The sequence below is a fragment of the Aythya ferina genome (genome assembly GCF_964211825.1).
Source record: "Aythya ferina genome assembly, chromosome: 1".
NCBI classification, from domain to species: Eukaryota; Metazoa; Chordata; class Aves; order Anseriformes; family Anatidae; genus Aythya; species Aythya ferina.
Window position 1 is genome coordinate 30,494,763 of NC_140296.1, and position 16,907 is coordinate 30,511,669.

The 16,907-nt window shown below is 46.3% G+C and overlaps 2 protein-coding genes across 28 annotated transcripts in view; one reads left to right on the plus strand and one right to left on the minus strand.

The window, feature by feature from the left end:
- Window positions 1-3,099, minus strand: part of GTF2F2 (general transcription factor IIF subunit 2) — an 83,424-nt gene extending 80,325 nt beyond the window's left edge. The window contains exons 1-2 of one of the 3 annotated variants that reach the window (XM_084529940.1): window positions 2,942-3,057; window positions 2,500-2,645 (exon numbers count right to left, since the gene is read on the minus strand). In XM_084529940.1, the coding sequence (XP_084386066.1) occupies window positions 2,500-2,553 (54 nt within the window). In that variant the 5' untranslated portion in view covers window positions 2,554-2,645; window positions 2,942-3,057. Of the gene's footprint in view, window positions 1-2,499; window positions 2,646-2,941 lie in introns of all 3 variants that reach the window. The other 2 variants (XM_084529939.1, XM_084529941.1) reach the window with 2 other exon arrangements.
- A 2,218-nt stretch (window positions 3,100-5,317) lies between these two features.
- Window positions 5,318-13,058, plus strand: LOC311428764 (GPALPP motifs-containing protein 1-like). Of its 25 annotated transcripts, XR_014687858.1 has the most exons (8): window positions 5,325-6,384; window positions 6,893-6,974; window positions 7,867-8,081; window positions 8,950-9,032; window positions 9,362-9,496; window positions 9,715-9,863; window positions 10,426-10,529; window positions 12,700-13,058. XR_014687858.1 is itself a non-coding variant. In XM_084505611.1 (5 exons), exons 1-4 carry the CDS (start codon window positions 6,151-6,153, stop codon window positions 10,388-10,390), a joined length of 555 nt encoding a protein of 184 aa, XP_084361737.1. In that variant the 5' UTR covers window positions 5,318-6,150; the 3' UTR covers window positions 10,391-10,529; window positions 12,700-13,058. The 25 variants fall into 25 exon arrangements, 3 of the variants coding, with proteins under 3 accessions (XP_084361737.1, XP_084361738.1, XP_084361736.1); XR_014687860.1 differs by lacking the exon at window positions 7,867-8,081 and having other exon boundaries at window positions 5,327-6,384; window positions 10,315-10,529; XR_014687863.1 differs by lacking the exon at window positions 7,867-8,081 and having other exon boundaries at window positions 5,331-6,384.
- Window positions 13,059-16,907: the final 3,849 nt, after the last annotated feature.

A 16,907-nucleotide genomic window follows, 5' to 3' on the forward strand; every position in this document is an offset into this window, starting at 1 on the left:
TTTTAAGTTTAGCATGATAAAAGTGTAACTTCCTGACAACAGGCAGCTTTCACAATCTTTAAAATGATGTACAGAAAATGTAACAATGTACAACATCTGAAAATAAATGTACAGAAAACGAGAGCGGCCGTTCTGTTTTATACAGAACAAAAAGAAATTTCAAAGAATCCTAAACAGGAGTTGGAAAAACACAGTGTCACGGAATGAGCGATGTGGGGACAGAGGAACTGCCCTTCTGACAGAGTACTTGAAATCTTGTAGGCAAGTGGCCTTTATTCTGGGGTTCTAGATGAAAACTCTCTCCAAAAAAACATACAAGATAACAACAAAAAGAAATCTGTCATCCTAAGTAACACCATTTCAAGACCCCTTACGACTGCTGTTCTCTTCCTGCTGCTCACCTCACAGGAACACCAGGGCTCCGGCACACGAGGAGCCCTGCAGGTGCTGTACAACAAAAGGGCCCCTGATCCACATGTCTTCTCTCAGCTTTTTCTCAACTGCTTGGCTACCTTTGGAACAAAACACAGAAGCAGCCTCCACCTTTAATAAACTCCTGCCTATATTCTGCATTCGATGAAGTTATCTAGTTATCTGCATGCTGCATGTATCGGAAATCAAGTAAGGCTGATCTCAGGACCTGTGATTCTGTTTTCTTTTGACCATATAAACAAGAAGTTAAAGCTCTCATCCTTTAAAATATAAATGAATACAGCAGATTAAATTACAACAAATAAAGATAACACAAACACATCGCACAGGGAGCAAGTAATTAACAACCCTAACGGCTAACACTAAATGGGCTTCACTTTGCTACCGATGCATACCCAACAGTTGTCATGATGCTCTCAGCTTTCCCTAAAAACACAAAACAAAGTTATCGAAGTTGCCTTCTGGTTTTGTACTAAAACAGCCCACTGTGTTTCTTGTGTCTCGTGCTTCTAAAATACTCATGACCACATTTTTTATTGCCTGTTAAGTAGTCCCTCTGGAATACTTCCCGTGCTAGCATAATACATGCTAAAGGGCGATTAAATAAGCTTTTTCCCCCCTCCTCCAGCAGACCTGATTGCTCTCTCCCTGAAAGCAAGGCTAAAGTCAGCCTCGTTATCCCACCTAGCGAGGGCAGCAAGTACTGGTGCTACACGCTGCCACCACTCTGCGTGTTGAAGATCCCAGTAACAGGCTGGTTGTATCCAAGTTCAGGTCCGAAGGATTTAAAGGATAAAATCCTGCACGCACCTTGCTTTGGTCTAGCAAAGTTTGCTGTATTTCAGCGTTCCTTTTAGTTCATTTTTCTCATTAAAGCAGGCAATAGCCCGTGCTCACAGAGCCGTGACAACTGCAAGCTCTGATGCGCCTGAGAGCTCCCGCCTTGCCGCAGGAACCAGCAAACCATAGCAGACTGAAGGTCAGCCCAGTTCAGCATCCTCTCCCCACACGTGGCCAGCAGCAGGTGCTTCAGGAAGAGCAGAAGATGACAAGAACAGGAATGTTCCACAGCATGTGGGAATTAGGATGCTTTCTGTGATCTTTGACTCAGTGGTCTTGAAGTAGGGGAGCACCTTCACTTTTAATACCTCAATACATTATCCTGGAACAAGTTTGTCTAATGTCAATCACACCTTCCTACTGCAAAAAAGCTCCAAAGCTTAAATATTGTGCAAAACTGTACCTGCTTTGTTTGTTCTCCATGTCCACCACATGAATTAATTTGTCTCACCCCTCATTCTTGCTGTATTACTGACTCTAACCTACTCACCTTCTCTTATGCACGTTTCTCCTATCCACCTGTAATGTCACTTACTACATTACAGACGTCTGTAAGATTTCACAGAATCACAAAGTATCCCAAGATGGAAGGGACCCATGAGGATCACTGAGTCCAACTCCTGGCTCCACACAGGTCTACCCAAAAATTCAGACCTTATGACTAAGTGCGCAGCCCAAACGCTTCTTGAACTCCAGCAGACTCGGGACCATGACCACTGCCCTGGGGAGCCTGTCCCAGTGCCCGACCACCCTCTGGGTGCAGACCCTTTCCCTAACCCCCAGCCTGACCCTCCCCTGTCCCAGCTCCATGCCGTTCCCTCGGGTCCTGTCGCTGTCCCCAGAGAGCAGAGCTCAGCGCCTGCCCCTCCGCTCCCCTCCCCTCGTGAGGGAGCTGCAGGCCGCCATGAGGCCTCCCCTCAGCCTGCTCTGCTCGGGGCTGAGCAAACCCAGGACCTCAGCCACTCCTTTGGGCACTGACAGCTTTGTGCCCTCCTTACACCGTGGCACCAGAGCTGCACACAGTGCTGGAGGACAATCCCTTCCCTCGGCTGGCTGGCAGTGCTGGGCCTGATGCACCCCAGGGTACGGTTGGCCCTCCTGGCTGCCAGGGCACGCTGCTGGCTCCTGTTCAGCTTGCTGGGACCACAACCCCCACATCCCTTTCTGTGGGACTGCTCTTCAGCCTCTCACCCCCCCGTCTGTATGTATAACCAAGAAATCAATCACCTTCCTAGCACGAAAGGTAACAGCATATTCAGGAATTCCCTGCACAGACACCATTCCTCTGATCACTTCTCATGCTGTCCTCCGAGCTGCTTCTAGGCCAGCTACATCCTTCCCAAGCAGAGCACCAAGCACTTTCCAGCAGTCTCCTGAAACCAAGCACTCAGCTATCAGCAAAAAAGAGGAAGGAAGATGTAGAAACCCACCACCCCCAGCCTGGCCCTGCTGTGCAGCACTTCTGACCCCCCCCCCCCAGCGCTATTTTAGAGGCACACCGAGCCCTTTGGCTGTGTCACACCCCTCAGCACCCAGACCCGGCACTAGGGAAGCCCCTTCCCCTCTCACATCCCCTCAGGAGGACGCCCAGGGCCTGCTGCCTGCCCCCAGGAGCCGCCTCCAGCCCTAAGATGGCACCGAGCGGCTCCCGGGCCCGCGCCCCGCTCACCTTGACGAGCCACATGCCGGTGTTGTGCTTGGCCCCGCTCAGGTCCAGCTCGCCCTTCTCGCTCATGGCTCGGCCCCCACGGCCCCCACCGGCCCCGCTCCTGCCCCGGCTCCTCCCGCTGCCCTCCCCCGGCCCCCCTGCACCGACGGCGGCCCGCGGCGGACAAACGACCCCGGCCGCCAACAGAGGGGACGGGGGTGGAGGCTGCGGGAGCCCGCCCCGGGGACGCCCAAAATGGCGGCCGGGAGGGGAGGGGTTAGGGGAAACACCACAAAGAGAATTCACGTCCCCGAGAATGTGCGTTACAATATGTATTCGTTAAAATAAATACAAAAATATTAATAAATAGCATCGTGCTCGTATCGTTTCAGGCCGTGGGAGGGTGGGTGCGCCCTGAGGGTATTGCAGAATCACAGAATGGGTGGGGTTGGAAGGGACCTCAAAGCCCACCCAGTCCCAGCCCCCTGCCATGGGCAGGGACACCTCCCACCAGCCCAGGTTGCCCAAAGCCCCATCCAGCCTGGCCTTGAGCACCTCCAGGGATGGGGCAGCCACAGCTTCTCTGGGCAGCCTGTGCCAGGGCCTCACCACCCTCACAGTTAAGAATCTCCTCCTAACATCTAATCCAAATTTCCCCTCGTTTAGTTTTAATCCATTCCCCCTTGTCCTATCACTCCAGTCCCTGACAGATTCCCTCCCCAGCTTTCCTGCAGGCCCCCTTCAGGCAATAGAAGGCCACTATGAAGTTTCCCCAGAGCCTTCTCCACACTGATCAACCCCAACTCCTTCATCTTGTCTTCATAGGAGAGGTGTTCCAGCCCCTTGATCATCTTCATGGCCCTCCTCTGGACTTGTTCTAGTAGGTCCTTGTCCTTCTTACATGGAAGGCCCCAGAGCTGAAGGCAGCACTCCAGGTGGGGTCTCACAAGAGCAGAGCAGAGGGGGACAATCACACCCTCACCCTGCTGGCCACACCATTTTTGGTGCAGCCCAGCATATGGTTGGCTTTCTGGGCTGCAAGCACACACTGCTGGCTCATGTCGAGCTTCTCGACAACCAACACCTCCTGGTGTTTGGCCAGGAGCTCCTTGTTCATCCATGCAGGCCTCCATGCAGGCCATGTGTCGTTCTTCCCCAGCTTCCTCTTTGTTGGGATGCATTGTTCCTGAGCTTGGAGGAGGTGTTCCTTGAATATTAACCAGCTTTCTTGGGTCCTTCTTCCCTCCAGGGCTTTGTCCCCATGGTGCTCTACCAAGCAGATCTCTAACTCCTCCTGGTTATTCCCCATGCTACGTGCATTACCATAGAGACATTTAAGTTGGGTCCCTGATGAAACTCAGGGATACTCCTCAGACTGCTCCTGGCAGTATCACTGGTGCCACATGGAACAATAGCAGTGGATAACAACAACCTCAAAAAACAACCAGACAGGGAATGGCAATGCCGTGCATGTTCCCTTCCATGACTTCCAGTTCCTCTGTCCAGGAGGCAGAGGGACACCAGGAGCTCTAGCCAGCAGTGAAACCAAATTCTTCCTCATAGGACTCCCCAGCATAAGGGCAGTGGGGGAAAGGAGGACAGGAATATGCTTATAGCTTTCACATGTGTATGTGTGCAGGGGAAAAGGGAATAGGGAAATGGGTTCTCCAGGTTCCCCTTGGAAAGAAAGTGGAGAATTCAGCTTGGCTAGCAGAAAAGGGCACTTACTCCCATTAAGGACGTGAAGCACTGGATCTGCTTGCACCAGAGGGGACACAGTCTCAGGCACTGAACGTTTCTGGCTTTTGTGCGGCTGGTTCTGCTCTGAGAAGGGCTGCTGCACTCAGATCCCCTCTGTACAGCCCTTTGGGCCCTACTGTATGACTCGTTCCCAAGCACTGGGAGCTTTTCTCCATGTCTAGACTAAGCTTCCCCTGTTGCACTTGGAGCTCATTATTTCTTTGCTGTTCACTCTGGACGTGGAAAGCATTTGATTACCTTCAGCTCTGCAGTTTCACTTTATCCCTTTACTGAGACAGATCCCTTTGCTTTGTCACCAGCGTACTCAGCCACCTCAGGTCATCCAATTTGGTCTCTCAGCTCCTGTTTTCTAGACCTCTGGTCACGCCTATTGCTCTCTGCATTCTCTGCCATGCAGGTTCACGTCTTCCTTGAAGTGTGTTCCACAACAGTGAAGGCCATATTCCCTCTGACACTACACCAGCACCAAGCAAAGCATAACCCTGGCTCGTTATGCAAGGCATTGCTCACGTGGCTTGAAAGCAGGTTCAGTATGACATCCCAGGTAGGGCAGTCTGTCTTTTGAATTGCAGGCAAGCACCTAGCTAACCAAGAAGGGTAATGCTTTTTGTATGCCTGAAGGGACAGCAACTAACATGGAAATACTCTGATAAGGATTAATTATGTTTCATATATTTGGGGTTGGTTTAGTTTTATGTTAGAACTATATGTGTCTGTAGAATTCATCTGGGAGGGTGGCTTAATCTATACAGTTAGTCAGCTGCCACTAAAACCAGATTTCATTAAGATTTCATTAAGACAACAGTCACTTCAGAACATCTCCTGAAATACAAAGATGTAATTTTTGGATGCGGCATGCCCCGCTGATGCTCTGTGCTGGTGATAGGGCAGTTTTTTCCTGGGGGCTCTGAGGATGACCTGGGCGCAATCCCTCTAAGGGAGGCCCAGAGGCATGGCTGGATAGCCAAGGCGATATGGGGGCAGCCGTGACCTCACTCTCCTCCAGCGTAACTCCACAAAACGCTGCACCCACAACTGCACCCAAATCCTCTCTGGGCACTTCCCAGCTGACATGTTGCTCCCTGCCCTGCTGTAAAACAGCTCAGGGATGGTCTGGCACAAATGTGGAGCTCTGCAATATCATTTTCCTCTAGAACAGGCAGCAAGTTAGTGACAAAGTTGTCTCCCTGCCTCCTGTTTCAGTTCTGTTGGTGTGCTCAGGTCACACCCACCACCACTTAAAAACCAGAAAGAGGACAGAAGGAATTTTTCTGGCCCACATAAGATGGCCAGCAGTGTGTTGTTACGGCTGGGTTGCTCTTGTGAATGCCACATCCCTTCCCTAGGGCTGGTAATTGCAGGTGAAGAGCGTGGCTTGTGAGTGGCATGGGGGCAAGCAAAGGCAGCACGAGGAGCTGGCTTGTGACTTGTTGGAGAAGGCTCTGCTCAGGGGTGCCCAGCGCCAGGCCATGGGCAGTGGGCACCAAGGGGCAGGCAGGAGGCTCCCTCTGAGCACCAGGCTATCTCACAGAACCTATTCCCTCTTTCCCCTCCCCCGGCCGCCATTTTGGGCGTCCCCGGGGCGGGCGCTCGGAGCCTCCAGCCCCGTGTCCGCCATCGGCCGGGGCCGTGCCATGGGGCGAGCGGGGCGAGAGCTGGACCTGAGCGGGGCCAGGCACAGCAACGGCATGTGGCTCGGCAAGGTGAGCGCTTTATTTGACAGCGGGGGGGTTGTAACAGCAGCCAGGGGTTTCCTATAAGCTCGGGGTTTTGCGTGCTGAGCCGCCTTTTCTCTCTCCGGGACAGCTCCTTTCCAAGCCGGCAGGGAAGTTGCAGACACCAGGCTGTGCCATGTTATATATGGACATCCTTTTTCTTAGCTCTGTATCCCGTTCTTGTAGAAAAGCTTGTTCCGTGTTACCTTTTCCAGATCTCTCAAATAAGCATTCCCAATTTAAGAGCAGCTCGAGTGGCAATTTATGGCTTTTCAAAAGTATTTGAATCATTCCAATGTAAAATATATACATGTATGAATAGATTTCCTTCCCTTGTAGAGGGGATATTGTTGTTTATCGATGTTATGCAGAAGTCCGGTACTTGTAAGTTTTCCAGAGGTATTCGTGCATGAAGGTAAAGAGCACAGGTGATCTTAAAATGTGTACGTGAGCCATCAGGAAGATGCCACAACGCCCATCTTCTTGCTTGTCTTAGGAAGGACTCAGTTCCCAACACCATGAAAGCGTCCTTTGCATCTGTGAAATCCCAGGTGTATTAAAGGAAAGCTTAATTCATGGTAAGCTAGAGCTTTTCTTGAACCCCCCTCTGGGTTTGGGGGGTTCACCGCTGCCCTTGCCATGGCCTGAGCTCACGTTCGTGCTTGTGGCTGGATTTTGATTTCCCCCCCCTCAGATCCTGGTCATAACATCGCTACAGCAGGGCTGCACTGGTCAGGTTGTCCGTCAGCTCAGAGACCATAATTAGATTAATTCAGTTCACGTCACATTACGTTTAGTTGCCCAAAAGCTCAGAGAGTGGAGATCATCCTAAATCCAGCCTCTGCCTGATGCATTGTGAGGCTTCTGTCACCTGGATATTTCTGCAGGTGATAATTGTTTGGGCTTTCATAAGCTTTGAGGAATATGATGGCAGATTATTAAAGAGCTCTTTCCAGTACAGCAGGCACAGTTTGTAGTCTGCTTTGAGCTGTGCTCACCATTGGAAATAAATTCTCACCTTTCTGTGTTCCTGGAGGTAGCTTAATTATCACACTGCTTGCTGAGTTGCTGTCCAAAAGTGAATCGGTGACGTTAAAAGGCATCACAAAACCTTTCTTCTCTGTTCCCTCCTCCAAGGGAAAGCAAACTGAAGTTGACAGCAGTTTGCTGATGCTGTGCCTTATAGGGCAGTGAAGCTGTAGTGCAAGACCAGAAGGAGCAAACGTGGCCTTGGTGCTGGAGAAAGAGTAGCGTGCGTTTGGCCTCAGCTCCCTAAAGTAGGGCCCCTGGTACCATTCTGAGGGATGTGTATCACCTGCAGAGGGCTGGCAGATGGCGAGTGGCACCTCGGAGAAACCCACAACCTTCTTGAGAAGTACCTCGTAAGCAAGCTTTTGACAATTAATTTATATTTCAGCTGCTATTCTGTTTATTTCTAAGATACTGAAAATGTTTGGGTTTAACCCCCAGATGCTACAGGACATACGAGGAAGGCATGAGACGAGGGCTGCTCTGAAAGTTCAATTTTGATTTGTATCTGTGATGTGTGTCATTCACCAGCCTCCTACAGTGAGAGTTGTCATAATCTATCATGAAGAATGATTGTCTGACACTTCTAAGATACACATCATCTTGTATCTCCAAATAACGATTAAGCAATTTATCATCATGACAGATCTCTTGAGGTAGGGATGTCAAAACTGGTCTGCTCCTGTATTTTACAAACAACAGAAAAGCCTTTTTTTCCCCTGAACAAATCAAGCATCAGCTTTGCTGCAGAGAACTTAGTTTATGATACTGTTGTTTCCTCTTCTTGATAATGTATTATTTTTATTTTTCTAACCTTTGACTATGATGAGTAATCTTGTATTTTGTTTTAATCTTATTTCACTATTTTGTATTTCAGTACACCTTTAGAGACAGCGTATTCCCTGCTGACTCTTGACTTTGTATCGATTTCCCCTTCAAACATGGGGCTGTATTTTTTAATGTTTAATTGCATCTCATTTGCAGCAGGTGATAATGGAGTGAATTGAACTTGAGACTAACAAGAAGGGAAATGAGACGTGGTTCCTCAATTAAAACCCAGCATGGAGTGTCTTTCATCCTTAACTACTTTACAGCACAATTTATTATGAAAGCTTTATATCTCTGTAGTTTTCCATTTGTTTGTATACAGAGAGGGAACTGTTTTATTAGCTTGGCTTCTCAAGGTAGTTATTCCCCTTCTCCACCAGCTCCTTCTTTAGAAAATAGAGGAAATGCAGGCTCCACAGTCTCTAAAAGCGCTATTGCAGTGGTGGTTAGCTAGCGAATATTTGGCTTTGTAAATCTTTTGGAGAAAACTTACAGGAGAAATTGGTGTTAGCTACTCGCCTTGGTCGTGTTCATAAATGCCTGGTTATTTCTTACCATTCGCAGCCTTTCAGAGCCTTTTGGTGCAGCTGGTGATACAGGCATTTGAATTTTCTGTGACTCTTCCTGCGCCTTGGGGTCCATACGTGGCTGTGTCTCTTGCTAACTGCAGGCTTGCCTTCTCTGCTCTTTTCACAGCTGCTGACTGCTGCAGGCAGATGGAGCTGACTGGCTTGGCTGGCTCGGAGCAGTGTCATCACAGCACACCAGGGTAGCACAAGGTGCCCACAGGAGTGATTTCACACCTGCTATCTTCTGACTGCCTTAGCCCAAAGCCCTCAACAGCAGTGAGTTGCTGTCCGTGAGCAGCCATAAGCATTAAGCTTGAACTAAAACTTCTTTGCTGCCACCTCGTGTTCCCAAGTAAAGCTCTGTGCATCCGGAGCATCCAGCCTTGTTAGCATCCTGCTCCTGTTGCTCTACCGCCCGCACTCAGGTTGCATCATTTCACTTTTGTAGATATCAGCTCCTTAGCTTTGCTTCCAAGGCACTATCCTGTTTCTTCAGATTCTTAACAGTGTGACTGAAGGAAATGTTTTATTTTTGGAAGGTAACAAGTGGCAGTGAGGAAGAAGACACCATTATAGGCCCAATGCCTGCCAAAGGACCAGTGGAGTCTGATGTGACTAAAGAATTTGAACGCAGAGCTCAGAGAATGAAGGAAAAACTTACTTCAGCAGACAGTGTAAGTTGGGTTTTTTCACTCATAATATTTTGTTGCTGGAGTGTGTTTCTGTTTTTCTTTGCCTGCCTGTGTCTGCTTGAGCCCTGTCACTGTTGTGTTCGTGATACTAAGTGTTAAGACAAAAAAAGTTCCTGATTCCTGCTGGAAGCTGAAAGATGCAGACAGTAGGTTTTGCTTATCTGCTTGTGTTTTTTACACTCACTTTCTTGCCAAGCCAGTTCCCAGGCAATCATGGATGACAGAACTTCCACCTGGATTGAAAAGCGTTGGGTTTGGCCCAAGAACAGTCAGGAGAGGAGCCGATGGCAAATTGGGCATTGGATCTATTTGGACAGATACTCCAGCTGACAGAGACAGAAAAGCCAAGGTGAGCATTTATTCATATGTACATTTATTTGTATATATGTGAAATATATGATCACTTTATATGTCCAAATATATTCATGTGTATTTATATTCATATAAATATACATTTATGTATATGCACATAACTGCCCTCAAGTATATATGCAGACAGTTATTACATATGTTTCTGGTACGCTGTGAAAACAAAGCTGAGCTGTTCAAAGAAAAAAGTTCTTTTCATTTTTTCTCCAATGAGTTACCGAACTTTGTAATGGAGACAGAAATGTGAAGGAGAGGAAATAACCCCTTTAAGTAATGTTGGTATTTATTTGCTCCCTCACTCTTCTGCAGTAGTCAGTTATCATCAAATTTCCAACACATGTCCAATTTCTTCTTCCATCAAGCTGAGCAAAATCTTGTGCCTCTGCCCTTCAGATTTAAGTAAAATAAATACGGATTTCTTTTTATTTCAGATGTTCTGATAACCATAATGTTTAATTTGCTTCTGCTCATCAGGAAAGAGAAGAGGCAAAAAAGTTCAGCATTTAACAGCATGATTGAGAGAACTGTTTTATTTTTGGAAGGTAGCAGATAGTGAGGAAGAAGACCACCATTATCTAAGGATAATGAAGGAACTGTGTTATCTGGAAGAGACGAGAGACTTGCTGAGCAGGTGACTTCCTACAATGTAAGTGTAATAGGATCGTGTTTCCTCTTGGTGCATTTCCTTCCAGTCTTCACTCTCTCTTTCTTGTTCTCCTTGCTAGCACGGCTGCTTTCTGTGGTGATGCCACTATGGTCTTCCCTTTATGGCCCCAAACCTACTGTTTAAGTCATCAGAACCCTTGCCACTGACTTCAAGAACAGTGGGATTGCATTTTTAAGCAGTTGCTGGAAACACTATGATACTGTGGTTTGGTGTCTAGTGTCTCAGTTTGTCTGTATATTATTACCCTTGCATCAGGACTTGTTTGCTGGGAGTAGATAACTTCGACCCAAATATTATCCCAAGTATCCCAAACAAAAAAAAAATAATAAAGGTTGAACCGTTAGCATGACATACACAGTAACTCAAAAGGAGCTGCATGGGCTAAGTAGATCAGTGCTGTCATCAACCACCTCACTGTAACAGCATTATTACATGAAGTTTTTCTCAATCTCTGCAGAAGCATGTAATTTTCACAGACAGATTAGTAAAAACTTAATTCCACGACAAATTCCCTCTTACTTTCCTGGCTACTAACCCGGTATATGGAGCATTGCCTGCCTTACAGCTGCTCTAACCTGTTCTTCCCTGGTTTTTATGGCCTGAAGCCTTAAGGAAGGAAGTCAGGTTTCTTGAGAGTGTAATTAGTTTGAGAATTGCAGCCTTGGCTTATATTAAAAGCTTGGAGTTTATCTGGCAGTTTTAATAATTTATTTGTAGTTCATTAAATCACATCCCTCTTGACTTCGAGGCTTACAGATCCAGAGCTATTGGCATACTGTTTACATTTCTTCTGTATTTTCTGCCTCTACTGTTATGAAGAAAGAAGAATAATTTATGTAAAGCTATGAGCTTCGTTCTGTACAAAACAAACTTTCCAGTTTGCGTTTATTTTTTTTAATAGAGCTTTTTTCACTCTCTTCTTTCCTTTTTCTTCATTGAGTGTAGTCAAGGACACTTTCCTAAGACAGAAGCTTTAACTCTTGTAATAGTTTCTCAGCGTTGCATAGCTAGTGCTGATACATTCTGTAGCACAATCCTGTCAGTGTTGATTCAGTTACACCGTGTGTTAGTATTGTCCATTTTCTTTTTTCCATGAGGAACCTTTCTTCTGTCATATATGAATTCTTACTGTGTGTGAGGAACTAAGGGTTTGCACAGAGGACAAAGGGAAAATGAACCTTCCGAATAAAGATGTTGTGTTCATGAGAAAATAGAGCTGCTCGTTTCATACTCTCTCTGAGAGAATGGGTTTAGTAGTAGTGATTGGAAAGTCTGAGGACTTGGTTACATGTGGGTACATAAACACACTTTGAACAAAGCAGCGGCCACGTAGTCTTGTGAGAGCACCGAAAGGTTTAGGCTGGCAATGAGGAGACATTTCTGCGCAGAAAGAGCAGTCAGGCACTGGGACGGGTTGCCCAGGGAGGTGGTGGAGTCACCGTCCCTGGGGGTGTTCAGGGAAAGGCTGGACGTGGTGCTTGGGGACATGGGTTAGTGGTGACACTGGTGGTAGGGGATGGTTGGACCAGGTGATCTTGGAGGTTTCTTCCAACCTTAATAGTTCTATACTCATTATCAGACACAACTGAAGTCCCTGACTTTGCAAAATACATGTTAGCTTAAGCCTGTGACTGTGCCCTGCTACAGGGCTTGTAGCAGGTGACTCAGACACCGAGAATTTAAGAGTGTGAGGGTGAGAATAGAAGAATATCTAGCTTGTTCCTGCTCCTATCAGTGACCAAAACCAGATGGTTAGGGAAAGCGTAGAAGAAACTGGGCATGAATTTCAAATCTTTGTCTTGAAATGTTGCCTCTGATTTTGCTAATTATGGCAGAACATCTTATGTCTCTTCTGTGTTGTTTTATAACTTCTCTTCTCTGGATGTGGAGATACAAGCACGTTGTGGGTATTCTGAACATCAGTCACAGCGAGTTATGGGTGTTGTACCAAGCATAGCCAAGACTGATTACCCGTGCTTTCTGCACTCTGCATGTTAAATTGACCATTCTGATTTCCAGTTCCTCAGCTTTCTTCTTTCTTGGGAATTCCTAGACTTGCTAATTCCTGGCCAGTCTATCCACTTGGAAAGGTTGCATTGTTAATATCTTGTAATACGTTTTTCCCTCCTCTTTCTTCCCATTTTTACAGGAGTCCAAGAGACCAGAATCTCCTGGACATGCATCAGAAAAAGCTGAAGAGCAAAGCATCAGAAGAGCAAACCTCAGGAGAGAAGGCCGTTTGACCGAGAGCAGGATCTCAAAGTTGATCAATCTGATGAAGCACAAAAAAAGAAGCCCTTGTATTTATATCTCTTGACTTTTCTTACTCAATATGAGTATTGTGAAAGCAACATTTTTTTAATAAGATAAAAGCATGAAGCTTTTTGGAAGACAAAATTTGAATGCTTAATTTTAAAAGTATTTTTCTGTAAATATTTATATGCAGAATAGATATCCTGATGTTTAATACTCTACTGTGGAGAATCATGTGTATTAAAGCTAAACTGACAGGAAAGTGCTGTGTGTTGTTTGTTGTTTTGTTTTGTTTTTAAAGACGGGGACACCTTTTACATCCCCCCAGCTCTTGTTTCTTGTCTCTTGTGGAGATTGTATGTTTGTGTGAGTGGTGGTTGTGGGGAGCTGTACACACACCAAATTATTTCTGTATTGTAGCAGGAAGAGCTAGTGGTAGCAGAAGCAGCGACAAAGCTTCAAGATTTGCAAATTTCAATATAAAATGCTGGTATAGATGAAGGGAAAAATAATTTGAATTTCAATTTGCAGGGCTTATCATCTCTTTCAGGCAGATACAATGTGAAAATTAAACCACACTAAAGCCCATTTTGGATGTGAAATACCCGGTGGGTTAGTGCAATTTGAAGATGTGCAGCCAGCACAGCTCAGCTGGGGTTGTGTGGGCAGCCGCAGCACGGGCAGGGTGAGCACCACAGGGCTAGCTTGGGTGTCCTGGTTTGGAAAGAATGATCCCCAAGCCCACTTGTGGAAAGCTGATTGCCTTGAGAAATTGGTTCATGATCAGGTGTTGCTGAATGCTTAGCTCATGTCACAAGCAGCAGTCTTCACTTGGTCAGACAAATCATTAGCAGGAATATTTGCACTCATGACAGCTTCTTGTATTAAGATCTTGTTGCTGTTAGGCACTTTGTTTTCATTCTCGTTCCCTTGTCCAAACGCAGGAGCAGTCACCAGGTGTTGCAGATGGCCAAATCTTGCAGTCCAGCTGCATTCCTGCTCCCCCCAAGTGCCCTCTGGTCCTTCTGTGAGGATGCAGTGAGTGCAAGGCTGTGAGCTCTTGACTCTTGCTCCAGAGGAGAGCTGTCAGGGAGCCCTGACATCAACTTCATGGTTAGTGTGGTGCTCATCACATTGCAGTCACTGCCCCTCGCTCCGTGGGGTGCACGGCTCTGATCAGCAAAGCCTGGATGTGAGTCAGGAATGTGTTTTCTCTCATCTGCTTTATCTTTTCTGCTCTTGCTGCTGTTTCAAAGCAGCTTCTCGGAGGCTTGATGAAATCTGCGTTGCGAGTTAGGGGCAAATTGGAACTGTTGAGAGTTCAAATGAAGCTTTTCATTACCTTGTGTAAACTGAGCGAGCTGCTGAATTGTGTTAATACACAAACTAATCTCTTCTCGCCAATGCCAAGCTGTTGCCGAGAACAGTCATTTAAATAAACAGCAACTCAGTAAATTACAAGCTCTGTAAGCTTTTGTGCGAAGAGATGAGCTGTCCTCTACAATTTGGCCAAGCAGAAATGTTAGGGGGTGATTTTTTCAAGATTCTCTTTAGGAAAAAAAAAAAAAAAAAAAAAAAAGAATTTATTTCATGGAAGGCTCTTGCTATTAGTATGTAATGATTCTGGTAAGCAGCTCCCCACACCTGTTTAATGGGCTTCGTTGCTCCTGTGCACTGCCAGCCTGCCCAGTGGCTGCTTTGCTTAGGGCACACCAAGACACACCAGTTTGTAGCAGGATGTCAGGAAGAATTTCCCAGATGTGAAAAGCCTGTTAGACAGTATCTTAAAGCATTTTCTTTAAAAAAAAATCTGTTTGAGAGTAAGGTTCCCTCCTTCTGAGGTGTCAAACGGGTGCGGAAGGCAATTCGTGGTGAAGGCAGAGAAAAGGAGGCTGGCAGGTGGCGAGGAATTGCTGCAGTGGGTGTCTAAGGGGATTTTTGAAAGAATATTATACGCTAATTAAAACAAACAAAAGAAACAAAAAAAAAGCCTTCTGAGTCTGCCTTGTTACCAAGGAAGAATTAAAGGCAGAAAAGACATTTTAAGAAAACTTACTGATTTTTTTTTCACATCTATCTTCAGGGCATATTCCGTATTGAGCTACCTTAACGCTTGATCCAGGAAAATTGTGATAGATTAGCAATACTCTTGCCTGAGAAAAAAAATCTGCTCTCCTAATTTGAACACCTGTTTCTGGAGAGTTAGTGTGTATTAAATAAACCCAAAGTCTCATTTGGAAGAACAGTCTAAGGCATTTCTTCCTCTCTCCTTTCCCCAGCTTTGTCTGGGGGTAGCACGGTGTACCTGCACAGCTAGCAAAGTGTGTGCATTTCAGCTAACATATGGAAAGCAGCTGGAAAAGGGGCGTTATGTGGTGTCTCTCAGCCAGCAGATTTGGGTTTTTCTCAGCTGCTTGTTAACAAAGACAGTGTCTCGTTAGCTGAAGTCAGCAAGGAAGGAAAAAGACGGCCCCAGTTGACTCGTTCCTGCATGACACATGGTCCCCATGCTTCTGGCTCTGTCTGCGGAATGGGAGGTGAGGACTGAGCAAAAAAACTCAGGCAAACATGACATTTATGTTGTCTTTAATCCCAACGTGATGACCGCTGTGTTGCCCATGCAGAGCTGGTCCTTCACAGCAGCAGCACTTGTGCATCCCTGCAGCAGCCAAGTCTTTCCTCCATCAGCCCATCCTCCTTCCGTGTCTTCATACCAGTAACAAATCCCATTGCTCTTGAAATTATACTGATTTTGAATCAGTGTGGCAAATCTAGCCTTAAAAAAAAAAAAAAAAAAAAAATCTCTCTTTTTAAGTGGGAACTTAAGGTCTCTAGGAGACAGCAGCTCAGACTGTTTATCACTTTGGCAGGAGCAGCTGCAGCTGTGACTTCTTCCAAACAAGCAATCCAAACATAAATATGCAAAAGCAATTCTCATCATCAGATTATTTTATTTTATTTTTTTTAAAGAAGTGTCTTGCCCGGAGTTCCAGCAGTTTAATGTTGCCCTTGCCTGCTCCACTTCCCAGGAGTTTAACCACTGTTGCTTGCACATCTCCACCTGACCAGGACCTTGACTTTCTGGCCTTGGGGCAAGTTACATATTCTCTTTGTCCTTGACTTTTATGATGTACGAAACCTTATGAAAGCCTCATGGGGAGATGGCCACCTTCCTTAGCCCAGGCAGCAGCCCCTTTCTCAGCAGGATGATCTCTGTGTCAGCTGTGCCCCTCTTCCAGTGAAAAATTTGCAAAATTCACATTAAGAGATGCTGAAGACACGAGTGTGTAGTACCATAAGGTCTTCCACGAAATATTACTGGGAGGAGAAGATTCTGGTCTTTCCTGTCCATGTTGATTAAAGATCTATCATAAGATTGCACTGTTAAAGCCACAGTGGCTGTGCACATGTTCAGGCCACCAGATTTCAATCCCATTAGATGCATCTCTGCATGGCTTTCATTCCCACCACCGGTGACATATTTTGATTAGTGTTTTCCAGAGGTCACCCCCTGGAAGAGGCAAATGGCCAAAACCAGCTGGGTATACTAAAAGAGCTTGCCACAGATCCTGGAAACCTGTGATTATATGCATGGATCTCAGTTTTCCTTTTAAAAAGTGCTGTAGTGGGTAGCTGGGCACATCCAAACAGCAGTAGTTGTAGCCTTGAAACCACTGCATTTATTTGTTATTGGGACTTACACATGAAAATTGAAGGAAAGTACACAGTGCTTTCCTCCAGCAGTCCCCTAGGCTGAGCCAGGGTTATGCTTTGCTTGGTGCTGGTATAGTGTCAGAGGGAATATGGCCTTCACTGTTGTGGAACACACTTCAAGGAAGACGTGAACCTGCATGGCAGAGAATGCAGAGAGCAATAGGCGTGACCAGAGGTCTAGAAAACAGGAGCTGAGAGACCAAATTGGATGACCTGAGGTGGCTGAGTACGCTGGCAACAAAGCAAAGGGATCTGTCTCAGTAAAGGGATAAAGTGAAACTGCAGAGCTGAAGGTAATCAAATGCTTTCCACGTCCAGAGTGAACAGCAAAGAAATAATGAGCTCCAAGTACAACAGGGGAAGCTTAGTCTAGACATCAAGAAAAGCTCC